This window comes from Eurosta solidaginis, chromosome 1 (assembly GCF_040869045.1).
Source record: "Eurosta solidaginis isolate ZX-2024a chromosome 1, ASM4086904v1, whole genome shotgun sequence".
Taxonomy (NCBI): Eukaryota; Metazoa; Arthropoda; class Insecta; order Diptera; family Tephritidae; genus Eurosta; species Eurosta solidaginis.
The window spans coordinates 372,361,163-372,376,513 of NC_090319.1; the positions used below are offsets into that span (position 1 = coordinate 372,361,163).

The window sequence follows — 15,351 nt, forward strand, 5'->3', positions numbered from 1 at the left end:
AGAATGTGCAGTTTGTCCCCACTGTGCGCCGTCATAAATCAAAAACGGTTTAAGTTCTCATAACAAAATTCAACATATTGCCTTTTGTCAATTTTGTCGGATAAGGTCTACGCCTACTTTTATATTAAAGATTTTTCAAAATATCGTAGAAGAACAAAATAATGGGTTGGTCCCCATGCCAAATAAAAAAGGTACAAAAGTCCGTCCCTAAATAAGCATAAATATTGTAACGAATATAGAGAAATTTCACTTATTCCAAACCTTCTGCTAACGTTCGAATCGCTAAACTGTTGAATAAATAACTCCAATATTCAATAATGAAAAATTGTCTTTATTAGACTACTTTGAAAGTACTTCACAATAACACTTATACTTCACAACCAATAGCGTGCTTAAATCAAAACTGATTACTGATTCCTCAGCTTACGCTGATTTTATACTCTCAGTTTTCTCGTTCATCCATTTCTCCTAAGCTCTAGTCATTTCGCGAAACTGTATTACAAAACAATTGTATCGCTTGCTTGGCTATTAGCTATATACATGTATACCTATTTGTAGTGTATATTCTTCTTATTGCCATATGCGGATGTATGCATGAGTACTACTTCGGCTGATGGTTACATGTGTTAGCGCGTATCTCTTCGTTGCCTTGTACGTACATATGTGTGTAAATGATTATTGATTTGTTTACGTACATACGAGTGGCTGCTTAGTATCAGCTTAGTGATACTAGTATTAGGTTAGTGATGCTAATATTCGTCACAATATGTAGAGAGGATGTGGAAAAAAATGTGTTTTCTTTTTGAAAACAGCCGTTATTGTTTTTTATTGAACTTTGGTTATTTGACATCTCGTTTTACAAATTGATATATCATTATTATACTCAGTTGAGCAGGGCTGACAGAGTGTATTAACTTTGATTGGATAACGGTTGGTTGTACAGGTATAAAGTAATCGAGATAGATATAGACTTCCATATATCAAAATCATCAGTATCGAAAAAAAATTCGATTGAGCCATGTCCGTCCGTCCGTCCGTCCGACCGTCCGTCTGCCCGTTAACACGATAACTTGAGTAAATTTTGAGTTATCTTGATGAAATTTGGTATATAGGTTCCTGGGCACTCGTCTCAGATCGCTATTTAAAATGAATGATATCGGACAATAACCACGCCCACTTATTCGATATCGAAAATTTCGAAAAATCGAAAAAGTGCGATAATTCATTACCAAATACGGAGTAAGTGATGAAACTTGGTAGGAGAGTTGAACTTATGACGCAGAATGGAAAACTAGCAAAATTTTGGACAATGGGCGTGGCACCGCCCACTTTTAAAAGAAGGTAATTTAAAAGTTTTGCAAGCTGTAATTTGGCAGTCGTTGAAGATATCATGATGAAATTTGGCAGGAACGTTACTCTTATTACTATATGTCTGCTTAATAAACCTTAGCAAAATCGGAGAACGACCACGCCCACTTTTTAAAAAAAAAATTTTTAATTCAAATTTTAAAAGAAAAGTTAATATCTTTACAGTATATAAGTAAATTATGTCAAAATTTAACTCCAGTAATGTTATGTTGCAACAAAATACAAAAATAAAAGAAAATTTCAAAATGGGCGTGGCTCCGCCCTTTTTAATTTAATTTGTCTAGGATACTTTTAATGCCATAAGTTGAACAAAAATTTACCAATCCCTGTGAAATTTGGTAGAGGCTTAGATTCTAGGACGATAACTGTTTTCTGTGAAAAAGGGCGAAATCGGTTGAAGCCACTCCCAGTTTTTATACACAGTCGACCGTCTGTCCTTCCGGTCGGCCGTTAACACGATAACTTGAGCAAAAATCTATATATCTTTACTAAACTCAGTTCACGTACTTACCTGAACTCACTTCGTATTGGTGTAAAAAATGGCCGAAATTCGACTATGACCACGCCCACTTTTTCGATATCGAAAATTACGAAAATGAAAAAAATGCTATAATTATATACCAAATACGAAAAAAGGGATGAAACATGGTAATTGTATTGGTCTATTGACGCAAAATATAACTTTAGAAAAAAACTTCGTAAAATGGGTGTGACACTTACCATATTAAGTAGAAGAATATGAAAAAGTTTTGCAGGGCGAAATCAAAAGCCCTTGGAATGTTGGAAGGAATACTGTTCGTGGTATTACATATATAAATAAATTAGCGGTACCCGACAGATTATTTTCTGGATCACCCTGGTCCACATTTTGGTCGATATCTCGAAAACGCCTTCACATATACAACTAACGGCCACTCCCTTTTAAAACCATCATTAATACCTTTAATTTGATACCCATATCGTACAAACACATTCTAGAGTCACCCCTGGTCCACCTTTATGGCGATATCTCGAAAAGGCGTCCACATATAGAACTAAGGCCCACTTTCTTTTTCAAATACTCATTAACACTTTTCATTTGATACCCATATCGTACAAAAGCATTCTAGAGTCACCTCTGGTCCACCTTTATGACAATATCTCGAAAAGGCGTCCACCTATAGAACTAAGGCCCACGCCCTTTTAAAATACTCATTAACACCTTTCATTTGATACCCATATTGTACAAATGCATTCCAGAGTCACCCCTGGTTAACGTTTATGGCGATATCCCGAAAAGGCGTCCACCCACAGAACTAAGGCCCATATCCTTTTAAAATACTTATTAACACTTTTCGTTTTATACCCATATTGTACAAAAGCATTTTAGAGTCAACCCTGGTCCACATTTATAATGATATACTGAAAAGGCGACCACCTATAGAACTAAGGCCCACTCCCTTTTAAAATACTCATTAACACCTTTCATTTGATACCCATATCGTACAAACAAATTCTAGAGTCACCCCTGGTCCACCTTTATGGCGATATCTTGAAAAGGCGTCCACCTATAGAACTAAGGCCCACGCTCTTTTAAAATACTCATTAACACCTTTCATTTGATACCCTTTTTGTACAAACAAATTCTAGATTCACCCCTGGTCCACCTTTATGGCGATATCTCGAAAAGGCGTCCACCTATAGAACTAAGGCCAACGCCCTTTTAAAATACTCATTAACAGCTTTCATTTGATACCCATATTGTACAAACGCATTCTAGAGTCAACCCTGGTCCACGTTTATGGCGATGTCCCGAAAAGGCGTCCACCCATAGAACTAAGGCCCACTCCCATTTAAAACACTTATTAACACCTTTCGTTTGACACCCATATTGTACAAACGCATTCTAGAGTCAAACCTGGTCCACTTTTATAACGATATACCGAAAAGGCGTCCACCTATAGAACTAAGGCCCACTCCCTTTTAAAATACTCATTAACACCTTTCACCTTGATACCCATATCGTACAAACATATTCTAGAGTCACCCCTGGTGCACCTTTATGGCGATATCTCGAAAAGGCGTCCACCTATAGAACTAAGGCCCACTCTCTTTTAAAATACTCATTAACACCATTCATTTGATACCCATGTCGTACAAACAATTTCTAGAGTCAACGCTGATCGGCCTTCATGGTGATATCCCTAAATGGCGTCCACCTATAGAACTATGGCCCACTCCCTCATAAAATACTCTTTAATACCTTTCATTTGATACACATGTCATACAAACACATTCCAGAATTACCCTCGGTTCACTTTCCTACATGGTTATTTTCCCTTATGTTGTCACCATAGCTCTCAACTGAGTATGTAATGTTCGGTTACACCCGAACTTAACCTTCCTTACTTGTTTTTGTTTTAAGAATCTCTATAGATCCGTTTAATGTCCTTTTGAGCTCTGTAGTATCTTTCGCGTAGTCGTTTTTTCATAGTTTGGTGAACAGAAAATCCCACTTAATGGGGCTACAACTGATTAAACAGAAAACGACTTCAGAGCTCAAAAGGACATGAGAAGGAATTATAGAGATTCTCAAAACAAAAAGTATGACACATTGTATTTAAAAATCAGATATAAAATCACCAAGCTATAAAAAAAAAAAAAATTTTTTTTCGAGACCCTCCCAACGAAATCTTAAAACTTATGGGCGAACTCTTGCAACTTTATTTTCGACACCTAAAAAAGTTTTCAAAAAAATTTGCATGACATCGGCCGACGCATTCGGTTCAGGACCACTCTAACTTTCATTTAAAATATTAAAAGGGCTGTGGAAAAATATAAAGGGCAATTTCTACTCGAAAAATAGTTTAACAAAAATGCATTTTGACTTTCAACGTATCATCCTCAAGAAAGCCTGGGGTTAAAACTTTAAGAATGATTTTGAAGGCGATACAACAAAGTAAACAGTTTTCTTAAATTTGCCTATACAACCCTGCTGAAAATACAAAAAATGCGTATTTTCTAATAAATCAATTAGTAAAATAATTCAAAAATACAGCATAGGTATTGTAAAAGAACATGAGTTCATACTTACCCTTATGTGACTTTCAGCTCTGAGTACTATTGAGACAAAGGCAGGCACCTAGCACTGTTACTATTTTCACTAGGGCTGGGACTATCCGCATATTCGAATATCCGGATATCCATACGGATATCCGTTGACACGGATAAAATCCGCCGGCATGGATATCCGGTTAATATTCGTTTGTAAAACTATCCGGATTTATGAAGATCCGGTTAATAACCGTATTTTTGGATATCCAGTGAAAACAACAAATTGATGTACCATATACATATGTTTATTTAACATTACTAACAATAAATTCGTGGGGCATTTATATCAATTAACAGCGTTTTTTCACAATATAAACAAATGGCACTGTTCTTAGTTTCACTTGCTTGTAAAATTGTAGGTTTTTAATTTTTGACGTTAATTTAATACTCTACAAACATATTTTGTGAATAATATTTCGATGTTTGCTTCGTTCAATTCTGATATGCAGATATTCAACTTTTATATTCCAGTATGTGGACTTACGGATATCCGGATTTCCCATTTATGAATCCGGATATCCGGATAGCCGGATTTTTTGCTTCGAATATCCGATAGTTGAAAAATCCGGATGCATTTCACAGCCTTAATTTTCATTGATTTCAATTTCATATCAACTTTTGGCAATAAGAACACTTGAAAGAAGCACAACCCATACACTTGTATGCTTTTAAATGCGGTGCCTTTCACACACATGGATTAACTTCAACAGCCACATAACAATTTTCACATTACCCACAATTTTTTGGTAATTCTTTCTTATTAATTATATGTACCGATAGACTAATTTCTAACATTTTGTGCACTGCCCAAATTTATTCACAGGCGGATATGCAATATATGTATGTACAGCTGCAAATTTCCGCTTTTATCAGAAGAAAGTGAAAAGCGGTTAATTTTCACGGAATAAGCAACGAAATTTAACTTATACTCACAAAATGGATACAATAACACTCAAGTATGACAAGCAACTTTTAATATTAATTAATTAATATACGGACGAAGCACTTTTTAACTTTTCGCACCAATAGCTTTAAGATAACCGTACTTTGTAATTATGTATGTACACTCAAAACAGGAACAAGGCTCTGAACCGCCAAAGTCGATAATGTAGTTGGAAAGGAAATGCTTCAGCCAATAATGCTGCCACCCTTTCTGCAATTTTTTTTTAACATTTATTCATCAAGGTCGATACATACATTCACCAATTCTTCGCAAAATCGTAGTTCGTTGGTACAACGTACAGGTCGGTGGTGCCCGGTGTCAAGCAACAAAAATATTTGTATGTAAATAACGACTTATGAATCCGGTGCGCAACACCACTATGATTTTTTAGTAGTAGCCCGTCTGCGTGAGAAATTTCTCGTTTGAGCCTACGAACTTTCGGGTCGTGTCTTCTTGCTTATAAGTTCTCTAAAAGATGCTACCCATTTAATATTCTAAGCAACCCATTTAAATAACGGAATGCAATTTCAAAAAGTATTCTTATTTATACCTTGCCAATTTAGGTACTTTTGTAAGCGTCTGTGAAAAAAAATCCAACTTTTGTTGCAAGCAAAACATAAAGAGAAGAAGGCGACGTTTGCTTTGGCTTAGGGTGGCTTCACACCTTGCAAGTGAGAATATATTTTCCCCACGTTGGTATTTTTCTAACATTTTTCACAGTTAAAAACTGAAATTTAACAAATGAATAGGACACAAGTTTTTTTCTTGTGAAGTGAGAATATTTATAACAGTGCTTCTCGAAATTTTGTATGTGAATGGGCAAGGCGAAATAAACTTCAATTGCTTGGTCTGAAGATCCTTTATATTAACAAACGCAACATCTTGCGTAATTGTGGCGATGTAACTGGCATGCTTAAGATTCCGTGATTACGTTGGCCTCCTTCGGCGGCGATTGTAAAAAATTACCCTGGCCAGTCCACCAATGGGGTGGGGTCACAATCAAATCCGTGCGAAATCACTTTGTACACCAAATTTTTTTCAGTGCAGAACAACATTACAACAACTACATGAAAATTGCAAACTTCAACGGCAAATATCTCCGGACAGAGGTAAACATTTTTTTCCACCTTCGGATAATTGTTGTCGTGGTCGATACCTGTCTTTTAATACCTCCTGCGAAATTTTTGGACGCGTATTAACAGTTGACCCCTGTTCTAGACTTTTACGTGAAATATACTAGACGACATGTTGGTAATTAGTATTTTAGTGCTCTTCACTTTTTAAGTCTTCGAAGCATAATTGGCACTTATGTATATTGGGCACTTCCCCGACCAAACGCTAATCAATCGTACTCATTAGCCGTGTCTTTTTTTTTAAATGTTTATACATCTACATTTGCGGGTAAACAACGCTTATCATCACTACTTAAGTGTAATGTTTACGAGACCCATCTAGCGGCAGTGGTTAAATAACTTGCTACAGAACGGGTTGTACCGAATAGTGGAGACACGCACCTCTGTTTTGCATAGTGTATAACCTATAGCTGAATCGATTACGGTGAATAGTAAACACACACCATTTGTAGAGGTAAAACATAGAGGCAGGGTAGAGGTAAAACATAGACACACATTTCAGTTGCATCTGAGTATAATGCATATTGAAATTTATGAGTACTAATTTTCTGCGCAGCAATTTCAGAAGTGTAGATAAAGCACTTGCCAGTCCATATAAAGTTCAAGTGCATATGTACATATATATAGTTTAAAAAAAAAATTCGGCTATGGCCACTAGTTAGTCCACAACTACACCGTTTGCAATTTTTTTCGTTGTTGGCGTTTGACGTTTTTCCGCAGTGAAAAAACCTTCATATTTCTGAACTGCACGCAATATTTATATTTTTCTGAAAAATTTAATATTTAACCTTGTTTTTTTTTATTCCTTTTGCTCTGAGATCGATTTTTAGATTTTACATTGCGCAAAAATTCCAAAAAAAATTATTGCTGACCAGAACAGAGAACGCTTGTACCTCGTAAATGTTTTTATCATAGTTTTATCAAAAATATATTGCAACCGAAGTGTGTTTGAATTTCTCTTTACGGACAGTACTATAATGTCAATTTGAAAATAATTTAAGCCCATTTGAAAACAAAATTTTTCAATTTTATAAACCTTTTAAAAAAATTAAACAAAGTTTGCCTTTCAATTAACCATTTAATTTAATAAAAGGTATATTTAATACGTAAGACGTTAGTATGAGTTAGGCACGGTTTTTCAGTACAAGTTCAACTCAGTTTGTCAGTTAAACTACGCTTAAACTTATTCTGCAGTTTTTCGGTCTACTTTAGCTGAAGTTTAAGCTAAGCTTAAGCGGCCGATCTGCCAGGGTTAAACTCTAGTTAACCTATCAGTTATTTGCGTTCGTACGAAATGGCGTCGAATATACCCAACAAGCATGTTGGCTTGAGTACCATTAAGGCTCATATTGATAACTAGGCATACTTCTAAAATCTCAAGAGTTGTTTCGAAACAATGGCTCAACTCGAGAATCATAGCGTACTCAGCAAAAGATAGAATGTTTTATAAAGCAAAATATGCTATTACTTAAGTTGAAAAAATGAAGTTAACAACTTGGTTCTCTAACTGGAATCAAATGTAAGATTCCATGATGTTGATGTTGGACCTTCGGTGTCGTAAGCGGAGCACGCTACCATCACACCACGGCGGCCGCCTATATAATTTATTCTTGATTAATTACGCTTCATTGCTGCTATCAACCAAGTGTTTATTTCTCACGATAAACAGCCGTTGGTTTTGGTGGTACCACCTTGGAGATTTTTTATACTCAGTTGAGCAGAGCTCACGGAGTATATTAACTTTGATTGGATAACGGTTGGTTGTACAGGTATAAAGGAATCGAGATAGATATAGACTTCCATATATCAAAATCATCAGTATCGAAAAAAAATTCGATTGAGCCATGTCCGTCCGTCCGTCCGTCTGTCTGTTAACACAATAACTTGAGTAAATTTTGAGGTATCTTGATGAAATTTGGTATGTAGGTTCCTTGGCACTCATCTCAGATCGCTGTTTTAAATGAACGATATCGGACTATAACCACGACCACTTTTTCGATATCGAAAATTTCGACAAATCGAAAAAGTGCGATAACTCATTACCAAATACGGATTAAGCGATGAAGCTTGGTAGGTGAGTTGAACTTATGACGCAGAATAGAAAACTTGTAAAATTTGGAACAATGGGCGTGGCAGCGCCCACTTTTAAAAGAAGGTAATTTAGAAGTTTTGCAAGCTGTAATTTGGCTGTCGTTGCAGATATCATGATGAAATTTGGCAGGAACGTTACTCTTATTGCTATATGTACGCATAATAAAAATCAGCAAAATCGGAGAACGACCACGCCCACTTTTTAAAAAAAAATTTTTTTAAGTCAAATTTTAAAAGAAAAGTTAATATCTTTACAGTATATAAGTAAATTATGTCAACATTCAACTCCAGTAATGATATGGTGCAACAAAATACAAAAATAAAAGAAAATTTCAAAATGGGCGTGGCTCCGCCCTTTTTCATTTAATTTGTCTAGGATACTTTTAATGCCATAAGTCGAACAAAAATTTATCAACCCTTGTGAAATTTGGTAGAGGCTTAGATTCTAGGACGATAACTGTTTTCTGTGAAAAAGGGCGAAATCGGTTGAAGCCACGCTCGGCCGTTAACCCGATAACTTGAGCAAAAATCGATATATCTTTACTAAACTCAGTTCACGTACTTATCTGAACTCATTTTGTATTGGTGTAAAAAATGGCCGAAATCCGACAATGACCACGCCCACTTTTTCGATATCGAAAATTACGAAAAATGAAAAAAATGCCATAATTATATACTAAATACGAAAAAAGGGATGAAACATGGTAATTGTATTGGTCTATTGACGCAAAATATAACTTTAGAAAAAAACTTGGTAAAATGGGTGTGACACCTACCACATTAAGTAGAAGAAAATGAAAAAGTTCTGCAGGGCGAAGTCAAAAGCCCTTGGAATCTTGGAAGGAATACTGTTCGTTGTATTACATATATAAATAAATTAGCGGTACCCGACAGATGATGTTCTGGATCACCCTGGTTCATATTTTGGTCGATATCTCGAAAACGCCTTCACATATACAACTAAGGGCCACTCCCTTTTAAAACCCTCATTAATACCTTTAATTTGATACCCATATCGTACAAACGCATTCTAGAGTCCACCCTGGTCCACCTTTATAACGATATTCCGAAAAGGCGTCCACCTATAGAACGAAGGCCCACTCCCTTTTAAAATACTCATTAACACCTTTCATTTGATACCCATATAGTAGAAACAAATTCTAGAGTCACCCCTGGTTCACCTTTATGGCGATATCTCAAAAAGGCGTCCACCTATAGAACTAAGGCCCACGCCCTTTTAAAATACTCATTAACACCTTTCATTTGATACCCATATCGTACAAACAAATTCTATAGTCACCCCTGGTCCATCTTTATGGCGATATCTCGAAAAGGCGTCCACCTATAGAACTTAGGCCCACGCCCTTTTAAAATACTCATTAATGCCTTTCATTTGATACCCATATCGTACAAACAAATTCTAGAGTCACCCCTGGTCCACCTTTATGGCGATATCTCGAAAAGGCGTTCACCTATAGAACTTAGGCCCACTCCCTTTTAAAATTATCATTAATACATTTCATTTGATACCCATATCGTACAAACAAATTCCAGAGTCAGGCCTGGTCCACCTTTATGGCGATATCCCTAAATGGCGTCCATCTATAGAACTATGGCCCACTCCCTCTTAAAATACTCTTTAATACCTTCCATTTGATACACATGTCATACAAACACATTCCAGGGTTACCCTAGGTTCTTTTTACTACATGGTGATTTTCCCTTATTTTGTCTCCACAGCTCTCAACTGAGTATGTAATGTTCGGTTACACCCGAACTTAGCCTTCCTTACTTGTTTCAACTCCCCCTCAACTCGATATATAATGTAAGATATCAACTGGAGAAATGGGTTGAATATTCATTTGAGAACTGTAAATTTTTCAAAATCTCTCGAAATTAGGATAATTGGAAAATATTAATGACGTTGGAGATCAACTGGGACACTTTTAATTTAACAAAATTTCTCAAAGGTTGGATAGATACTGGAGAATGAAGTTGGATATCAACTCGAGAACTATCTGGTTTAAGAATAATTAAATAATGATGTTGGATATTACTTCCGGAACTAGATATATATTTCGCCGCAGAATTTTTTTCGATGTTTTTTGGGTAAACAAAATCCAGTTGCCGTATCTAGAAATTATCTAGATAATAAAAAAGCCAATGTTGCCGCACAAAACAGCATACCCCAAAGGCGGCCTTAAATTGTGACTGAAAAACTGCTCAGTAGTTTAACTGAAGTTTAAATTTGACTAAGCAAGCTTAATTTAAGCTTAGTTTAACCACCCACTGATAAACCGGGCCTTACAAATTTTGACACAATAGCTATCATCCGGTGGCAAAATCCTGAGCCAGATAAATAATTTTTCATGTAAATGCAACAACAACGATTTGATCCAGATAGAAGGGTGGTTCATTTTGTGAGCCAGATAATTTGTTAATTACTTCTTTTTAGGCTGGCAAGGCGGCCTTTAATATACCTACTTTTTCAAAAATAGGTGTCGCTGCTTAGCCCTTCGCCGTATGAGTTAAATGAAAAACAGCGGCGACATCTGCCTATAACATTTCAGGTGAGCGAAAATTTCACGACATCTGCTTCTCAAGTCTCTACATGATCCAGAGCATTCCCGTGAGAATTGAGCGTGAGCCGGAGCTGTAAAACTCACTGAAAGACGGCAAATGTTGCTTTGCTTGCAACAAAAGTGTGCAGTTGGCTACTTTTTCGTGTCAGAAGGGGCCAGTGTCGTTCTATCTGCAGTTCTCCATTAAAATACGTGTAATCTACTAACCGTACATAAGATTGCGTTAAAAGCATCTGCATGAAAAACTGCTTATTTGATGGGACTTTCACACTTTGTTGAATACACTTTGACTGCAACCGCGTTAAGGCCCCATTACTGATACTTAGAATTGACTTGCCTTGACTTGGCGTGAACTTGGCAACTTAGCCACGATTATACTCCACTTGGCGCATACAATATGGCATCATAATCAGCGGTGAAATTTATTTTTAAATAAATGTCAATTTGTATGACAAAATGACAAAATGAAATAGAAACATACAAATAGGATCGCAAAATGTAAACTTAATTTAGAACTTACATAGAAAATCAAAATTCAACAGACTTTTAGTCAAGTTAGGTGTTGCTAAGTTTTGTGTAATCAGTAACATGCAATGTTCATTTAACAGAACTGTAAGTCATTGTGAATGATAAATAAGTGTGATATCTTATCTGTCAAATGCCGGACAGGATGTTCAATATGGCTACTTTTTAGCGTTTTGACATCGTGTTCAATATGGCGGCCCCTATCTTCAGCGGGTGATAGAAAGAGATACAGAATGAGACAGCGATAGTCAAATACAAATCAGGTGATCCAATCACTTTGGAGTTTTGACGTCTATGCTGAATATATCACACTTAGTTATCATTCACAATGGTGTAAGTGACAGTTCTCAAGCCAAGTCAAATCTATGCTTAGTATCAGTAATGGGTCCTTTAGGCTGTTCAATTCAAAATGTCTGAGCTGGCAATGTCACCACCGCTGACAGCGCAAAAGCGAATTTCGGCATTTTGGAATATGCGTATTTCCAGCACAAAAGGGAAACGAGAAAAACTCATAAAAAGAAAATTACAGATTTTATTAAAATTCGGGCGCAAAATTATAAAAAAAAATGGAAGTATTATTTTAAAAATACCATTACTACAATTTCGATAAATTCCTTGAAATGTATTTGAAGAAAAAAGTGAATTTCGGGTGTTAATTGTGAAATTAGTGCTAAAGCACTGAAAATTTTCTTTTGCTGCTGCAATTACAGCAACAAAAGGACGGTTGAACGCGAAGCGCATACAGACAGTTTATTCTCATCGGTGTACAATAAACGCTGTAAGTTATTTACATTTTACGAATGCGTTGCAAATAATTGCAATTGTCGGTCGCTGAGCTCATCAATAAATAATTTGTGACTAAAATTATATATATAAAAAAACGTTTGTGTCCTTAACCTGCATTCACTCCCCCACCATGCTCCCCGTCAATAGTTTGTGTGAATTGGTCATAGATGGGATGGTGTGAAAAAGATTGTTTGCTATGCTTCGTTTTTATTTCGTTCCTCAGTGTGGCTGGCTGTCAATGCGCACTTCATCAATTTTTGGTGGATTGAGAAAAGTACAGCGCGCCAGTATTTTTGTGTTTACTTACACGTAGATTAAATGAACTTCTTGTACTTGTGGTGTACTTAAACAATAATCCTGTAGCTAACAAGTAACGAAGTTGGACTGCAAACTTTTTGTCGAGCTAATGCTAACGTGTAATCTACGAATTTTCTAATAAGTGACTTACAGGTTGATTTCTTTTGTACAGATAACCGGGCTGGAATTGCAGTTGGAAGAATTACGTATTATGGTTATTTGGAAGGAACTAATGTATAGAATTTCATTGATCATTGACTTCTGTTTGGACTGAAAGTGGAGCAATTTAATAAAATAGCTTAATCGATGTGTGAAAAACCTTAACAAACATACATTATTACTGTGGGGATGTCCATCCAAATTTTGTGAAAAAGTTATATACTTATACCTATAAAATATTCTGACGATTGCATGCTCAACACCTGGCTTTGTTTACATCTGCAAAGTTTTATTAAAATTACTCGAAATGGTAAATATGTATGCTATAAATAATATCCGTGATATAAATACTATAGCTTTTATCATGGATATATCTTAATCATTATTATATTGTAAACTAAACGACCGATTGGGTGGAAGGTCTTGCTACGAACGTAATTCAAAACAATAAATCTATTAACATAAGGTAGAACAGATAAAAATGCATCTTACAATTTTGCCTTTTGTAGGGATAGCTACAATCATATTTTGAATGGAATGTGTAAACGAATCGCTGGTAAATTTTGGATTTAAAATAAATCATTGCTGAAGGCTTCCATCAGGATTACGCATAAGAGTTGCGACCCGTAAACCCCAGGTGGAATTGGAATTCTTAATATTTTTCAGGTGGAGGTAGGGTATGCGTGCAGATTTAAATCTTCAACGAGTACATTTCAATTACAGCATAAAATGCTTCATAATAGTCGAGCCGCGCTGAGGGCCATTTGTCATAACATTTCCTCAAAACAAATTTCGACTAGACTTTCCTAAAAGTAGAAATAAAGGAAAGGGAAGCACCATCGTCAGAAGATCGGGCAGAGCTTGCCAAACCTACGATAAGAGGTTACAGGACTAAAATATGCTAAGAAATATACTATCCAAGCCTAACCAAGTTTAATAATAGAACTTCCCACTTGGTGCGGCCGTCTGTGACGCTATTGTTGTACGGAAGAGACCACGAAGCACAGGGGTAACGTTAGATAATACTCTCACCTTTAAAGCGCGTGCCTCCGAAATTGTATCTAAAGTACAAAGTCGCAACAAAATCCTCAAGACGTTTGTCGGCAGCTCTTGGGGGAAAAGATAAAGAAACGTTGCTAACCACGTACAAAGCAATTGGTCTGGTCTTAAAAACACATACTGGAAATGGCGAAGCCAAAGTGCACAACATTAAAAATCACAACGAAATGATGAACAGTCAGTTTTTGATTAATTGTCATAAACTAATACACCCTCGCAAACAACAGCTTGATCTAGCCCCGCTTCAAGAGGGTTGAGGGAACATATCCATTAGCACTATGATAAGATCTAGCACCTGAAAACACAGCCGTTTGATTTCGACGAGCATTATAAGGCCTTATGCAAAATCCACATAGAATATGTAAACGCTTTTGCCAGAAACAACGAAGGCAGTCATCAATATACTCTATGCTACTCTTGCAGAAGAAAAAAGCACACAATCACGGGAGATACGAGCCCAGCGGGTTAGGGGATCAGAATATACCCGCGGTAGGTATGCCTGTCGTAAGAGGCGACTCAAATACCAGATTCAAAGGGGCTGTGTAGCGCAACCTTTCACTTTGCCAGCGCAATATATAGCTTCTCCAAACCCGATTGTCAACCTCACCTATCCGCGGCGAATCCTGTTTCACTAACAGACGAGGCTCTGGCGACCCCAAGCTCCTCATGGAACTTGGGGGTAGGGAGAGAGGGAATGGTCTGAAGGTTTAATGTGGCCACATAAATCGTTCCCGAGATGGTCGGGCTAGCACCTTAATGGTGCTATGGTACCGGATTTGTATCCGGCAAAGGACCATCACATCGATAACACTCCCCAAAGCCTTCGGGGAGCAACCTTATCGCCACAACAACAACAACAACAACGGGAGACACGAGACACCCGGCCCCGACATTGTTCTGGTTACTGTAACAGTTTAAACTCTTACCTGTCCAGAATCAACCCCGACGCACGTAAAATATGTCCTGCATGCGATCTGTCCCACATGACGCCAGCCATGTTTTATAATGCCGAACCTACGGTTCTAACACAAACTTCCCTTATTGAAACTGCTACTTTCTTGGACTCCCGTTAGAGGACTTTGATAACAATTTGTGAGTGGTCGCACTCATTTGTAAGTACCCCAACGATTGACCCGTTGACGTACCAGTAGGTTCTCAACGACATCCATAATTTATTTATTTATTTGTAATAATAAAAGAATTTTGGCGAGATTTCCACTTTATGCTACTTTGGTTGTTGTTGTTGTATATGTATGTACGATAAAGACACTCCCCGACGGTTTTGGGGAGTGATATCGATGTTGATGATTCTTAG

The 15,351-nt window shown here is 36.8% G+C and overlaps 2 protein-coding genes across 5 annotated transcripts in view; one reads left to right on the forward strand and one right to left on the reverse strand.

Annotated features, from left to right (window-relative positions):
* Wdr37 (WD repeat domain 37) overlaps positions 1-15,351 on the reverse strand; it is a 199,162-nt gene that overhangs the window by 102,103 nt on the left and 81,708 nt on the right. The window lies entirely within an intron of this gene.
* The window catches only part of LOC137238237 (mitochondrial protein C2orf69 homolog), a 28,008-nt gene continuing 24,886 nt past the window's right edge, over positions 12,230-15,351 (forward strand). The window contains exons 1-2 of one of the 4 annotated variants that reach the window (XM_067763023.1): positions 12,230-12,513; positions 12,972-13,287. In XM_067763023.1, coding sequence (XP_067619124.1) covers positions 13,285-13,287 — 3 coding nt within the window. In that variant the 5' untranslated portion in view covers positions 12,230-12,513; positions 12,972-13,284. Of the gene's footprint in view, positions 12,514-12,779; positions 12,892-12,971; positions 13,288-15,351 lie in introns of those variants that run through there. The other 3 variants (XM_067763022.1, XM_067763024.1, XM_067763025.1) reach the window with 3 other exon arrangements.